The sequence below is a fragment of the Mobula hypostoma genome, chromosome 16, assembly GCF_963921235.1.
Source record: "Mobula hypostoma chromosome 16, sMobHyp1.1, whole genome shotgun sequence".
Classification (NCBI taxonomy): Eukaryota; Metazoa; Chordata; class Chondrichthyes; order Myliobatiformes; family Myliobatidae; genus Mobula; species Mobula hypostoma.
Window position 1 is genome coordinate 46,132,921 of NC_086112.1, and position 16,684 is coordinate 46,149,604.

General features: G+C 40.0%; 1 protein-coding gene across 2 annotated transcripts in view; it reads left to right on the forward strand.

Annotated features, from left to right (window-relative positions):
* ercc6l2 (excision repair cross-complementation group 6-like 2) overlaps nucleotides 1–16,684 on the forward strand; it is a 102,981-nt gene that overhangs the window by 8,325 nt on the left and 77,972 nt on the right. For both annotated transcript variants that reach the window (XM_063068867.1, XM_063068866.1), the window contains exons 4-5: nucleotides 2,457–2,576; nucleotides 13,359–13,552. In XM_063068867.1, the coding sequence (XP_062924937.1) occupies nucleotides 2,457–2,576; nucleotides 13,359–13,552 (314 nt within the window). The remainder of the gene's footprint in view (nucleotides 1–2,456; nucleotides 2,577–13,358; nucleotides 13,553–16,684) is intronic.

Below are 16,684 nucleotides of genomic sequence, written 5' to 3' on the forward strand. Positions count from 1 at the left end.
CACAGTAGGTCCCTATTTACCACAAAATTGGTAAAGAACTGCATCAAATGTGAACTGTGACTATTGTGGGAAAGAGATTTGTACCGCATTGGAAAAAAGACTGCATCATGTTTCAATTGCTACGCAGGCTTTTAATAGCGGCAGAAGCATTAAGGATCCATTGGCAATGATATAAAACTTAAGTAATTACATTGTTAATAATTTGCAGACAGCAAACAGCCCACAGCATTGGACAGTCGGTTGAAATTCCAACGTTGATAGTAACGTCTGTTAACATCTTCCCCTTCTGATGTCCCCAGTTGGTACAGTTACTTTGAGTAAGAAAATAGATATTTGGTCAATGATTTTGCAAGGATTCCCAGTTATCTTCCAGTAAAATTAAATTTTCTCCTGAATGTGCTCTGTTTTGTTTGAATGTATTTCTACATGCAGCATATGGCAGAGAGGTCTTGAGATGGGATGGGATACAATGATTGCTGTGAACATTGTCAAAGTAACATTGGAAAGAATCATTAAGGGGATTGATAGGAGAGGATAGCACAGGGCTTATTAAAAATAAAACTTTGAAGAAGAAACAGATTTCAGGGATAAGACACTACATAATGGGAAGGAGTCATAGGCCGAGGATGGTAGTGGCAGGATACTCAGTAGTGAAGAGAATGGACAGGCACTATTTGAGAAGGGATGATACTGGATCTAATGTAGCAGGGCAAATGGAGGGACTGTCAGTGGAGAGGGGATTTTAGAGGTACTAACAACAACTTTGAGCTTTATGGAGAAGTACAAAGATATATTGAAAACCAAGGACCAAAACTGTGGGGAGGCTGATTTTAATATAAAATCCAATCTTACAGAGGGTATCTGAGGGTAAATCTACAAATGAACAGTGGGGAAATGTGTGTGAAATTGTCTATTTTAGACAAATGAAAAGCATTAATCTAAATGGTGAATGAATGCAGAACTCTTAAGATTCAGAGGTATTGAAGTGTATGATTCTCAAAAGGCTGATGTGCTGGTACCCAGAAAATAAATTGGAAAAATTAACAGTTTTTTCAGTATTGCTGGGTAAATTGAATGCAAGAATGGGGAACCCATGTTTCAGTTGCATACAGAGTAGTTGAGTCCACATATACAGTATTGTAATATTTGATCTCCATATTGAAAGAATGATGATAATATGTTGGAGATATTTCAGAGTAAGTGTACTGGACTAATTTCTAGAATGGACAGATTGACTTCAGATGATGGGTTACTCAGACTAGTCTTGTATCAACTGGAATTTAAAAGAACAAGAAGGAACATTTAAAATATAAAAGATTCTGAACAGTCTAGAGAGGATGGATGGGCAGAAGATACTCCTGCTTGAAGTAGAGTCTACAACTAGGGGTCATTTAAAATTAATGGGTGGCCATCCATTTAAGGCAGCAGTGAGGTGAACATTTTCCTTTCAGAGCTACTACTGTTGTTGATCAGTTAATTCACTAATGTGAATACTAGTTAACACGTAGGAAGCTCCAACAAATAAATCTGATCTTAACCATGACATTTGTTTCCACAGTGTTGAGTGAGAGAGAAGTTTTGACCAAGCACCAGAGGTAACTCCTCTGATTTCCAGCAAAATAGAACAATGGGGAATTTAATGCCTACTCAAGAAAACTGGTGGAGTATTGTTTTCATGTCTCGCCTGGAAGATTAATTGCATTGTCCTTCCACCAGGGAGCCCATTTGGATTTTTGTGCTCAAGTATCCAGACTCTAGCTTGAACCCACAAACTTACAATTTTGCAGTGGGAATCCTGTCAATGAGCTGCATCTGACACCCAGACCAGGATGATTACTGTCCCTATAATACAGGGAGAGCGGCGACTGTAGATTGACAGAAATGAGGTGAAATCAGATGTTAAAAGACCAGAAGGTTTAATGACAGTTGAAATCACTCAGCAAGAAATCATTTGATACAGACTTGAAGTTATTGGCCTCTTCAGAAATACCTTTATTTTGGCATTATCAGAGTGACTAGTGGATGAAAAAGGAAGTGATTCCTGTACAAAGGAAGAAAGGGAATTGATGCAGGATAGAGTAGGAGAATTTAATATTCCTATTTCTTTCAGTTTATATTATAACATTGACAATTGAAGATTGATTTCAAATCTAGTCAGCTTTCTTTTGAATCAGTGATGTACTCTTTACTCTCTTCACACTGATCCAGTTAACTATTGAAAAAAATCTGAGAAAGATTTACTCTTTTTGACATTTTTATCTGAACTTTTTAAGTAATGAATTGAATGGACGTGGTTGTTACTGGTATTAATTTATCACCAATGTTTACCTTATATGAAAACATATTTACTCTTTAAATTTTATTTGACCTGTTTAATGAGTTCTACGGAGATAGTTCTTTATTTAAAATGGGGGAAATAATGTTCAAATTCTTAATGTAATGTTTTCTTCTCATAGGTTATTTCCTTTCTAGCAGCTGTACTTCATAAAACAGGAACCCGAGAGGATATTGAAAATAACATGCCCGAGTTTGTGCTGAAGACTATGAGGAAGGAATCTAAGGCTCTCAATGACAAAGTAATCCATTATAATCTATTTCTTGTGGCCGATCTCACTTTCCAAGAAGTCACTGTCGAAAGTGAAAGTTCATGGTCTAGCAGAAAACATTGGCATGGATAGAATTTTGACAGGCTGGCAGGAAACAAATAAATGGAACATTTTTATGTTGCCGAGATGTAACAAGCGGCATGCCAGTGATTGGTACGGGATCTCAACTTCTTTACAATTTGTATGATTGATTTCAATAAAGTGATTTAAGATGCAGTATGTCAGCAAAATTAGCAAGTAACACAGATGTGTAGGAAAGTAAATTATTTAGAAGACATATGGAGACGAGGAAGGCTGAGAGTAGGCAAAGGTCTTGCATGTGAAGCATAATGATGGAGAATGTGTCACTTTCCATTCTGGCAGGAAGAATAAGAATATACTTTCTATGGTATGACATTGCAGAGCTGTGGATATCCTAGTGCTTGATCCACAAAGGCTAAACACATATAGTGGGGATGAATCTCGAGCGACGGGTCACTGTCCCAGAGGCTGAGAGTCTTTGGATCTCTCTTCCACAAGAAGTGGTGGAAGCAGAGTGTGAATATTTGTGGTAGAGTTCAATAGATTCTTGATGGGCAAGAAGGTGAATGGCTATGATGGGTAGACATGAATGTAGAGTTGATGCTACAGTAATCGCCAGCAAGGTTATTGAATCTGAGAGCAGGTTTGAGAGGTCAATGATTACTATAGAACAGTACAGCACAGTAACAGTCCCTGTGGCCCACAATGTTGTGCCGTACCAATTAAATTAGTAATCAAATGGCCAACTAAACCAATCCCCACTGCCTACACAATGTTCATATCCTTCCATTTCCCTCACCTTCATGTGGCTACCTGAACATCTTTTAGATGTCTCTAATACATGTGCCTCCACCACCGCCTCAGGCACTGCATTTCAGGCACCTACCACTCCTTCACACTCTGCATTAAAAAAAAACCTACAATATAACTGCCCGACTTTTGAATACGATGCCTTGACTAATAAAGGCAAGCATGCCATATGCCGCCTTAACCACCCTGTCAGCCTGTGTAGCTGCCTTCAAGGAGATATGAACTTGGACCCTAAGAATCCTCAGCTCATCAGCACTATTGAGGGTCTTGCTCTTAACAGCATACTCTCTCTTTACATTTGACCTACCAAAGTGCGACGCTTCACATCTGACCATGTTAAACTCTGCCATTTCTCTGCCCATATCTGTAACTGATCTATATCTTGCTCTATTCTTTGCCAGTCTTCTGTGCTATCTACAACGCCAGCATCCTTTGTATCATCTGCAAACTCACTACCCACCCACTTACATTTCCATCCAGGTTATTTATATACATCACATACACCAGAGATCCCTGTGGAACGCCACTAATCACAGACCTCCAGCTAGACTAAGTCCCTTTGACCACTGCCTCTATCTTCCATGGGGAAGCCAGTTCTGAATCCAAACAGCCACTTCACCATGGATCCCATGTATCTTAATCTTCTGGATGAGCCTCCCATGAGTGACCTTGTGAAACATTTTACTAAAATGCATGTAAACAACACCCACAGCTCTACCTTCATCAGTCACCCTCGTCACCTCATTAAAAAACAAAATTTAAGTTAGTAAGACACGACTTGACCCACACAAAGGCATGCTGGTTCTCCCTAATTAAGCCATGGCTTTCCAAATGCTCCTAAACCCTATCCCTCAGAATTATCTCCAGTAACTTCCCTTCTACTGATGTGAGACTCACCGGTCTAAAGTTTCCAAGATTATCCCTGGTTCCCTTGTATAATGGAACAGCATTAGCTATTCACCAGTCCACCGGGACCTTGCTTGTGGCTAGTGAGGATACAAAGATATTGGTCATGGCCCCAGCAATTTCTTCTCTTGCCTCCCTTAATAACCTGGAATATATCCTATCAGGCCCTTGGGACTTACCCACCTTATTGTTCTAAGAGACCCAACACTATCTCCTCTTTTACTTCAAAATGCCCTGTTTTGGATTGGGTGCTGTGTAATGAACCTGAGGCGATTAGGGAGCTGGAGGTAAAGGAACCTCTTGGAAGTAGTGATCATAATATGATTGAGTTCAGTTTCAAATTTGAAAAGGAGAAGCTGGTATCAGGTGTATCGATATTTCAGTGGAACAGGGGAAATTACAATGGTATGAGAGAGGAACTGGCCCAAGTCAATTGGAAAAGTAAACTAAATGGAGGGACGGCAGAGCAGAATTGGATGAAATTCCTACAAGAAATAAGGAAAATGCAGGAAAAATATATTCCAAGAAAAAAGAAAATCATGAATGGAAAAATGGCACAAATATGGCTAACGAGAGAGGTTAAGGCAAAAATAAAAGCAAAAGAAATGGCGTACCAGGAAGCAAAAATTAGTGGGAAAAATGAGGACTGGAAGACCTTTAAAATCTTACAGAAAGAAACTAAGAAAGTCATTAGGAAAGAAAAGATGAATTATGAAAGGAAGTTGGCGATTAACATAAAAAAAGGATACTAAGAGTTTTTTTAAATATATGAAGAGTAAAAGAGTGACAAGGGTAGATATGGGACCGATTGAAAATGATGCTGGAGTAATTATAATGGATAACAAAGAGATGGCGGAGGAACTGAATGAGTATTTTGCATCAGTCTTCACAGTGGAAGACATGAGCAATATACCTGATAGCCAGAGGTATCGGAATAGAATTAGGTACAGTCAAGATAACTAGAGAGAAAGTGCTTGGGAAGCTAAGTGGACTAAGAATAGGTAAGTCTCCCGGCCCGGATGAGGTGCACCCAAGGGTTCTGAAGGAGGTGGCTTTGGAGATTGTGGAAGCATTGGAAATGATCTTCCAGGAATCGATAGACTCTGGCATGGTTCCGGAGGACTGGAAGGTCGCAAATGTAGTTCCGCTATTTAAGAAAGGAAGGAGGCAGCAAAAAGAAAATTACAGACCTATCAGTCTGACATCGGTGGTTGGAAAGATATTAGAGTCAATCCTCAAGGACGAGGTTATGAAATACCTTGAGGTGCATGACAAGATAGGCCGAAGCCAGCATGGTTTCATGAAGGGAAGATCCTGCCTTACCAACTTATTGGAATTTTTTTGAGGTAATCTCGAATAAGATTGACAAGGGAGAGGCCGTGGATGTTGTGTATTTGGATTTTCAAAAGGCCTTCGATAAGGTGCTGCATATGAGGCTGCTTAATAAGATGAGAGCCCATGGAATTATAGGAAAGATATTGAAATGGGTGGAGCATTGGCTGATAGGCAGAAAGCAAAGGGTGGGAATAAAGGGATCCTATTCTGATTGGTTGCCGGTTACTAGTGGTGTTCTGCAGGGGTCGGTGTTGGGGCCACTTCTTTTTACGATGTATATTGATGATTTGGATTATGGATTAAATGGTTTTGTGACCAAGTTTGCGGATGACATCAAGATAGGTGGAGGAGCAGGAAATGTTGAAGAAAGGGAAAGGTTGCAGAGAGACTTAGTCAGTTTAGGAGAGTGGGCAAAGAAATGGCAGATGAGATACAACGTTGACAAATGTACGGTTGTACATTTCGGAAGAAGAAATAATCGGGCAGATTATTATTTAGATGGGGAGAAAATTCAAAAATTGGAAGTGCAAAGGGACTTGGGGGTCCTCGTGCAGGATACCCTAAAGGTTAACCACCAAGTTGGATTGGCGGTAAGGAAAGCGAATGCTATGTTGGCATTCATTTCAAGAGGAATAGTGTATAAGAGTAAGGAGGTGTTGATGAGGCTCTGTGGGGCATTAGTGAGACCTCATTTGGAATACTGTGTGCAGTTTTGGGCCCCCTATCTTTGAAAGGATATACTGATGTTGGAGAGAGTTCAGAGAAGATTTACGAGGATGATTCCTGGAATGCAGGGGCTAACATATGAGGAGCGTCTGTCGGCTCTTGGATTGTATTCATTAGAGTATAGAAGAATAAGAGGGGATCTCATAGAAATGTTTCGAATGTTGAAAGGGTTGGACAGAGTAGATGTGGAAAGGTTGTTTCCCTTGGTGGGTGAGTCCAGGACAAGAAGCCATAGTCTTAGAATTAGAAGGTACCCAGTTAAAACAGAGATGAGGAGAAATTTTTTTAGCCAGAGGGTCGTGGATTTGTGGAATTCGTTGCCACATATGGCTGTGGAGGCCCGATCATTGAGGGTGTTTAAGGAGGAGATTGACAGGTATCTAATTAGTCAGGGTATCAAGGGATATGGGGAAAAAGCTGGAAATTGGAACTAGATGGGTGAATAGTTTAGCTCATGGGGGAGCTGCGGAGCAGACTCGATGGGCCGAATGACCTACTTCTGCTCCTTTGTCTTGTCTTGTGATATCAATATTCTCGGCACTGATTTTCCTGTCCTTCACGTCCTTCTCCTTAGTAAATACTGATGTAAAGTAGTCATTAAGGACCTCACTCACGTCCTCTGCATCCAAGCAAATGTTTCCCCCTTTATCCTTGAGTAGTCCTACTCTCTCCCCAGATATCCTCTTGCTCTGGATGTATGTAGAGAATGTCTTGAGATTCTCGTTAATCTTACTTCCCAAAGATTTTTCATGGCCCTTCCTGGCTTTGCTAATCTCCTGCTTGAATTCTTTTCTGGCTACTTTATAATCCTCATGGGGTCTGTCTGATTCTAGCTTCTGAAGCTTTGCATACTTTTCCTTTTCCTTCTTGACTATATTCATCACCTCTTGATATCCAGGGTTCTGTCACCTTGCAATCCTTGTCCTTCCTTTTCACTGAAACATATCTGTCCTGAGCTCCATGCAGTTAGTCTTTAAACACCCGCTACATGTTGCATGTGGACTTGCCCAAAAAGAGCCGTTCCCAATTAACTCTCCCAAGTTTCTGCCTAATGCTCTCATAATTTGCCCTGTTCCAATGTAATACTCTCTTGCAAGGTCCATATATATCCTTGTCTGTAGCTATCTTAAAATTTGAGTTGTGGTCACTGTTCTCTAACTGCTCATCCACTGAAAGGTCGGTCACGTAGCCAGGTCCAGTATGGCCACTCTTCTGGTTGGACTATCTACCTATTTAATTAAGAAACCCTCCTGGATGCAATTAACAAATTCTGCCCCATCTAAACCTCTTGTAATAAGAAGGTCCCAGTTTATATTTGGGAAGTTTGAAATCCGCCCCTGCTCCCCTACAACAACAACCCTATTGTATTTTTTTACACCTTTCCTTAATCTGCCTGCATATCAATGTTCTGTTTGCTGTTAGGGGATCTGCAGTACAATTCCATCAGAGTAATTGCACTCTTTCTATTTTTGAGTTCTTCCCGTATCGACTTAGTGGACGAGCCCTCCATTATGACCACTCTGAGTACAGCTGTGATATTGTCCCTGGTTAGTTGTGCAATTCTGCCCTCCTTTACCCCTCTAACTTTTCTAAAACACTGAAACCTTGGGACTTCAAGCATCCATTTACATCCTTCTCTCAACCAAGTCTTTGTAGTGGCTACAACATCATAGTTCCATGTTCTGACCCATGCTCTAAATTCATCATCTTTACCTATCATAATCCTGGCATTAAAAGACACACGCGTCAAACTAACCATTCCATCCTATGTGTTATGTTGCTTCTCCCTGTTTTTGTTAGCCCTAACATCTTCTATACCACCTTCTTCATCCCTCCACTTTCTGATCTAATGCTCTTGTTCCCAGCCCCCTGCCAAATTAGTTTAAATCTTCCCAAATAGCCCCACTTCAGGTGCAAACCGGCTCTCTTCTGCAGGTCTCTCCTGCCCCAGAAGACGTCCCTGCCTCCTGCTCCAGTTCTTCAGTCACTCATTCATCTGTATTATCATTCTATTCCTGCCCTAACTGGCACATGGCAGCAGGAGTAATCCTTCCCTTCATTCATTTGTCCACATGTGATATTTCTGTTTTATAACTGGAAAGTTTTTCATTAAACCTTAAAAGTTGTTACCATTAATGGTGATGTTTCAAACATTTTTCTATCAAAGTCTTTGATGCACTGTTTCCTTTATGTTGTTTAAACATCTTTCAAAACAGTCGAAATTGGATTTTCATCTTTATCGTGCCTTATGCATCTGCCTTCAATTATTATGTCTGCAGTAGTAATTTGTGACCCCAATAATATTAAATCAATTCATGAAGTTTGTTTCAAGTCAACTGTGATTTCCTCTCTTCAAAAATACTAAGTAGTTTGAAGAATAAAAGATACAGGGAGCTTTACATTTTCTACTTTTAGCAACGGATCCTCTTCTAAAAGTGAAGGTTGAAGTTTAGGATACATGTCACTAATCTTACTGGAGAATTGTGATTAATCTTGATCGTGTGAGCAGTTCACCTTAACAAATCTGAACCAGTTCTGTGAAGGGCTAATTAATTCCATTTCCTAATCCTTTTCTGAGAGCCATAAACATTTCCTGCATTAAACATTTATCTGTTTTTAATAGTTATTACAGACTCTGCTTCTGACAGAAGTATAATATTTGGCTTTGTTATTCTCATGCAACCAAATCATGCAAACAGATACCACACAGATATTTGAGAATTATGTGTCCTCTTTTAACCTTGCACAGTCACGTATTTATTCAGTAGCAGAGGGAAGCCCAACCAGCGGTGCTACTTAGCAACAGCACCTACATTAATTATTGAGTGAGTTGTACTTGTGACGATCATTGAGCAATTGTAGTGGAGAGCAAAAAAAAGCTGAAGATGTTCATCAGGTCAGAGATAATGGAAGATTATTTTGAAATGTTAACTCTGCTTTTTCCATAGTTGCTGCCTTACCCGCTGAATATTGTCAGGATTTTCTGTTTTTTTCCCCCTCAAGATTTCCAACAGCTATATTACTTTGCTTTTGTACAACTGCTAATTGCTTTCCATACTTTAAAGTTTCTCAAGTCTAGGAGAGTAGCATGGTAAGTGCTGCAGGGTATTGTCCCGAGTTTAAGACCTCTTCAATAACCAGTTACCCCCATGCATGTAGCCATGAATAGATGTTTCCTTTGGAATCTGGTGAGATCAGAAAATGAGAAGAGGGCACGCAAAGCAAAACAGGGAGGAGAGTATGAAGAAAAATATTCAGCGGGAAGCCAAAATCTGCTCATGGTGTAAAGAAGCAATTGCTCTGAAACTCTGAGGAAAAGTGTTTGACATTTGTGCTTTAATTAATCTTGAACTGAGGTGAAAGTTCTTCCCTATAGACTTTGAAATATGGAGAACAACTAACAATCGTACAAAAGCAAAATAAGGTCCTTCAGGATTTTCTGTGCTTCAATCAACTCCCCTCTCATTTTCAAAACTTCATCACCTTCTCCTTGTCTAAAGCAACTTGAAATAGCTACTGATGGCACAAAAAGCTTATAACGTTGTAGACATAGCTGGGAGAAATCAATCAATGTTTATTGATACCATTAAGTAGTGTTGATTGGAAGAAATATGGTGGGGAGGAAGGGTTGTCCCCTTTATTGCTGAACGCATGGTTGACTATGGAAAGTTAAAAGGACAGTTAACTGGAGCTTCACACAAAAAAGAATGGCACTGTGAAATCAGATTTGTATGCTCTCTGTATATTTAGAGGACAACATTATGCTTGCCAATTCCTTGTTAATGTTTGGCAAGATTTGCCCCAATGTATAGCTACATTTGAGCCATATATGATCAATCTCTAGGACTTCTTTATGTAAGTTATTGATAATTAAAATGCAGTCTTCCAAATTCCACCTAATGGAAGGTTTTATTATTTACAATTTTTTTTTATTCTATATCACTGCTCCTGTCATGCCAGGATTACAATTTTAGTATTTTGAACCTGCAGATTAACTTCTAATAATTTATATATCTGACATTCTACACTCTTCTGTTCTTTTCTCCTGAATGCTATTATTACTTCCATATGTACTGCATTATGTTTGATGATCTAAAGTGATCATATATTTGACCACCCAAACTTTTGTTCTCTTTTATCAGCAAAACCTCCAGTGAAAATCATCTTCGTACCTACATACAGAGTCATCATATCATACATCATGGAAACAGGCCATTTCACCTACCAAGTGCACACTGAATCAGGGGCCATTCATGCATTTTAATCCCATTTTCTTCTCCTTTTCTGTGGTCAATCTTCATCTCGTGATGTAATATCTCTTTAACATTCTCCTATCAAAACCTGGTGCTTTTCACTCACCTTTGCAGAATACCATTGTCTAGATTATCCTAGATGAATTTCAGAAACTCATCACTTTTGCTGTGCTATAACTGTTCCAGGTTACACTGGGGTAATTAAAGCCTCCATTATAACTGCCATACAGTTTCTGTAATCTTCTATAGTTTACTTACATTTTTGCTCCATATTTTTCCCACTCATTGCATCACCATTTTGCCAAACACAAGACACTTTATATATATATATATATATATACATACATATATATACACATACATACATATACACTGGTACCTGAACTATAAGAGAAAACTCCTTAGCCTAGTAGTTCTATCACATGGCACAACTTTTTGTATGCTCTAAGCAACACTATTTTATGTTTGATCTAATTGCATTATGCTGTAGAGTACGCTGTGTATGCATACTCCACTTACACAGAATCTTGCCAAATGCCTTCCAAAGCATCTGTGTACATTATCCAGCACAACATACACACAGTGCTAGAGGAGCTCAGGTAGCATCTATGGAAAGGGATAAACGGTTGATGTTTCAGCTGAGATCAGTCTCTCGCACTTTTCTAGTGTGTGTTATTCCTTGATCCCCGTTCCTGAACTTGGTGATTCGGTCAAGTGTCATGGATTTGACATTCTAATTGAAATCTAAAATGAACAGAAAATGCTGGAAATGAACAGAGGGTCAGGCAGCATCTGTGGAAAAAGAAATAGTTAACATATCAGGTTGAAACCCGTTATCATAACTAACTTGAAAGGAGGATGAGGGACAGATGAATAGGACAAGGAGAAATTTTCTGATAAGCTGGAGATGAGATGTAAGCAAGGTTATGTGGTCAATAGGTTAATAAGCGCAGTTAGGAAAGCAGAACTTGGACCTTTGTAAAAGCAATTGGAATGTGAGTTCACAGACAAAAGAATCTACTTATAAGTTATGAAATGTAGTTCTGTTGGATAGGTGTAGCAAGTCAGGAAGTGAAAATGGAAAGGGAGAAAAAGAGCCAACATAGAAACATAGGAAGTCTACAGCACAATACAGGCCCTTCGGCCCACAATGCTGTGCCAAACATGTACATTCTTAGAAATTACCTAAGGTTACCCATAGCACTCTATTTTTCTAAGCTCCGTGTACCTATCCAGGAGTCTCTTAAAAGACCCTATCGTATCCACTCTCTGCGTTTAAAAAAAAAACTTGCCCCTGACATCTCCCCTGTACCTACTTCCAGGCACCTTAAAACTGTAGCCTCTCGTGTTAGCCATTTCAGTCCTGGGAAAAAGCCTCTGACTATCCACACAGTCACACAGATCTTTGACCTGACCTGTGACCCTGTGCACAGATGGAAGATGAAGTGCTATTACTTGTTCTTGTGTTGGATTTTGTTATAACAGTGCAGGAGGCCACAGATGGGGCAGAGTAGGATAGAGAGTTAACCTGGCAGGCAGTGGCAAGCGCAGGGTCACCCCCGTGGACTGAATGTGGGTGCTCTGCAAAGCAGACATCCAATCTGTTTGGTTTCACCATTGCAGAAGAAACCACTGAATGAAGTCTCTAGACCAAAAAGCAGTGAAGGTGAACTGATGCTTCACCTGAAGGGATTGTTTGGGGTGTCTGGCTGGTGGGAAAGAAAGGTGAAAGAACATATGTAGCACATCCAGGAGTTGCATGGGAAAGTACCGTACAAATGGACTGCTTGGTTGAGCTGGAAGGGTGAACCAGAAAGTCATGAAAGGAATTCCATATAGGGAAATGGAATGAGGAGTGAAAGATATCTTTGGTGGAAATCGGGAAGAATGAGCTTTGGGCTAATGGGATAGAAAGTGAACTTTGTCCTTCTTCTGTCCAGGAGATGAAGTACTGAGATGAGAGATGCAGAAAATAGTTGAAGTGTGGTCGTGGAGTGGAAGCCATGGTTCAGGAAGAAGGAAACCCTATTTGGAGGCACCTCTGTGGAAAATCTCATACTGAGCACAAGCAATAGAGGTGAAGGAATTGGGAGACTGCAGAAGGCAGCATGGGGTAAAGAGTAATCAAGATTATGTGGGCTTTAATGGATATTGGTCTTTAGTCTGTTTTTTGAGATGGAGAGGTGCTGAGAAAGATCAGCGCCCATCCATTACGCTGGTTCACTTTCTCCTGTAGCACAGCCCGACCTACTGGGTATATTCTACATCCTCACATTTAACATTTTTGTATTTTTTGTCAGCATTTTCTAACTGCTCTCATTTCATAAGATTCTATGGGCAAAGGATTACGTTCCCCATCCTTACCTGTCTCCATTAACACATACACCTGATAGATTTTTTTTAACAGCGTATCCTCACAGCAACTCTGGTCCCAACATAGCAGAGATATTCCTTTGTCAGAACTGAGGAGAGAAAGCTGCTTAGTATGAAGCTACAGGGAGAATGGAGGACAAAGGGCCTTCAACCGAAAACATTATTAGTTTCTTTTTCCACAATATCTGCCTGATTACTGAGTTATGTATAACAACTATGTTAGTTGTAACTTATCTTCTGTATTAGCATAATGGTATTCATCTTGCAGTTTTCCAAATGATTTATCCCAACAATGGACCTAAAACTTGTTTTTTTTTTCCCCTTGAAGATTTTTCTGGTAATTTCTCCTTTATCTGTGTTATATAACTGGAAAAATGAACTGGACACTTGGGGTTATTTTAGAGTGTCTATCTTGCACGGCAACAAGAAAGACCACGCATTCAGCTGCATTCGAAGGAGCAAATGTGAAATTGCTCTGTCTACTTATGAAACAGTCCGCCTGTGTCTAGAAGATATCAACAGGTATATAGCTTGTATATTACAATACACTTAACATTGGATTGCTTTGAGTTACTGCTAACATTTACTACTTAAGTTTATAAGCACATTTATTGTAGGATAGTTTATGTACAGAGCTTCAGCCTGTCTGATGCTGCCAGGCTTGCTCGCTAATTAGTTTTGTAGAGCACTAATTCAAGAAAATATGGAGGTTCATCCACATAAATTCAATGTTCTATTGTGTATTTTATGGTTAGATCAATGGAATTAAACCCCCAATAAAGGTAATATCTTTTGAATTCTAATACAAAAGCTGTGAATCAGCTGTCTTCATAATGAGGTGGAGACAAGGATAGGTCTGATATTTTTTCCCTTTGGATTAGTTGCACTGTTATATTGTCTCTTAGCAAAATCACGTATACAAGAAATGGATGTGAAATGCACTTTTAGTAGTTTTTCCTGTCAATTTTCTTGCCTCTGACTCGTAGCATTCTTACTGAAACTGTACCCCCCCTCTGCTGAAAAGCTTGACTCAGGGCACTGTTTTCATAACCTGTGCAAATTGCAGGTAAATGATGCACAAGTGAAATGGTAGAATTTGTATCACTGGGAATGTTGGGAATCTAAAGGTGGATTTTGGAACTTAGACTTTCAGCTCAAGATGAATTAAAACACTCAACTGGCTGGGCATCACCTTTGGTAAGAGGAACAGAGTAAATACTAAAGCTTAAAGGCCATGTGTCAGAACTAGGAAAGAGAAAACAACTCGATTCTAAGTTGCAGGGAAGGTGGTTGAGAGATTGGAAGATAGGATAAGTGGAATATCCCTGGTAGGTTAAACTAGGGTTACCATGGAGACAAATTATAGCAGTCATCCAGGTGATGGGTTATTTGGAACAAATTGGAGTGTTCTTAGTAAATATTTAAGGAAGTTCAAATAGTTTCAAAGGGCCCTTTGGCCCATCTAGTTGGTGCCGGCTTGGGGATTCTGCCTAGTCCCATCTACCTGCAACCAGACCATAGCCCTCCATACCCTTCTCATCCATGGACCTATCCAAACTTGTAAAGGTTACAGTTGAGCCCGCATCTACCACTTCCATTGGCAGCTCATTTATATCGCACCATCCTCTGTGTGAACAAGATTCCTCCCCTCACATTCGCTTTATATATTTCCATCTTTCCCCCTACTTCTAATTCTAGTGTCACCTAACCTGAAGTGTAAAAACATTCATGGTCCCTATCTTCAGTATACCCTCGACATAAAACTATTCATCATTTTGTATAGCTGTACAAGATCTCCCCTCATTCTTCTGTAGTTCAGGGTATAAAGTCCTAAACGATTCAACCTTTCCCTATAACTCAAGTGTCAAGTTCCAGAGACATATACTTTCAGAATCAGGTTTATTATCACTAGCATGTGTCGTGAAATTTGTTAACTTAGCAGCAGCAGTTCAATGCAATACATAATATAGAAGACAAAAATAATAAATTAAGTAAATATACATATATTGAATAGATTAAAAATCATGCAAAAAACAGAAATAATATATATTAAAAAAGTGAGATAGTGTTCGAGGATCCTATGTCCATTTAGGAACCAACTGGCAGAGAGGAAGAAGCTGTTCCTGAATCGTTGAGCGTGTGTCTTCAGGCTTCTGTACCTCCTACCTGATGGTAACAGTGAAAAAAAGGCATGCCCTGGGTGCTGGAGGTCCTTAATAATGGACGCTGCCTTTTTGAGACACCGCTCCTTGAAGATGTCCTGGGTACTTTGCTGGTATGGAGCTGACTAAATTTACAGCCCTCTGCAGCGTCTTTCAGTACTGTGCAGTAGCCCTCCCCGATACCAGACAGTGACGCAGCCTGTCAGAATGCTCTCCACAGTACAATTATAGACGTTTTTGAGTGTATTTGTTGACATACCAAATCTCTTCAAACTCCTAATGAAGTATAGTCATATAGCCGCCTTTATAACTGCATCAATATATTGGAACCAGGTTAGGTCCTCAGAGATCTTGACACCCAAGAACTTGAAATTGCCCACTCTGTCCACTTCTGATCCCTCTATGAGGATTGGTATGTGTTCCTTCGTCTTACCCTTCCTGAAGTCCACAATCAGCTCTTTCGTCTTACTGACATTGAGTGCTAGGTTGTTGCTGTGACACCACTCCACTAGTTGGCATATCTTACTCCTTTACGCCCTATCGTCACCTTCTGAGCTTCGACCAACAATGGGTGTATCATCTGCAAATTTACAGATAGTATTTGAGCTAAGCCTAGCCACACAGTCATGGGTATAGAGAGAGTAGGGCAGTGGGCTAAGCACACACCCCTGTGGTGCATCAGTGTTAATTGTCAGCGAAGAGGATATGTTATCACCAGTCCGCACAGATTGTGATCTTCTGGTTAGGAAGTCGAGGATCCAATTGCAGAGGGAGGTACAGAGGCCCAGGTTCTGTAACCTATCAATCAGGATTGTGGGAATGATGGTATTAAATGCTGAGCTATAGTCGATGAACAGCATTCTGACATTGGTGTTTGTATTGTCTAGGTGGTCTAAAGCCATGTGAAGGGCCATTAAGATTGCATCTGCCGTTGACCTATTGTGACAATAGGCAAATTGCTATTGGTCCAGGTCCTTGCTCAGGCAGGAGTTCAGTCTAGTCATGACCAACCTCTCAAAGCATTTCATCACTAAATGCGAGTGCTACCGGGCGATAGTCATTAAGGCAGCTCACATTATTGTTCTTAGGCACTGGTATAATTGTTGCCTCTGCACTCTTTTCAAACTTATTGATAACTTTCCTATAAGTACATGACTCAGAACTGCATACAATACTCCAAATCCAGCCTCATCAACGTCTTGAACAACTTCCAACGTAACATCTTAACTCCTAAACTCATTGCCCTGATTTCTGATGGCCAATGTGCCAGAAGCTCTCTTTACAACCGTATCTACCTGTGTACCTGCAATGCCACTTTATGCCACTTTTGAAGAGTGATGGATCTGTGTCCCCAGGTACCTTTGTTCTGCCGCATGGCCCTACCATTCATCTTTATCTTTCTTTGAGATTAAAAAATGTGTTTTTCAAATAATTTCCAAAATTGGAAAAATTCTTAAGATCTGGCAATATCAGGAGAAAAAGAAATACATTA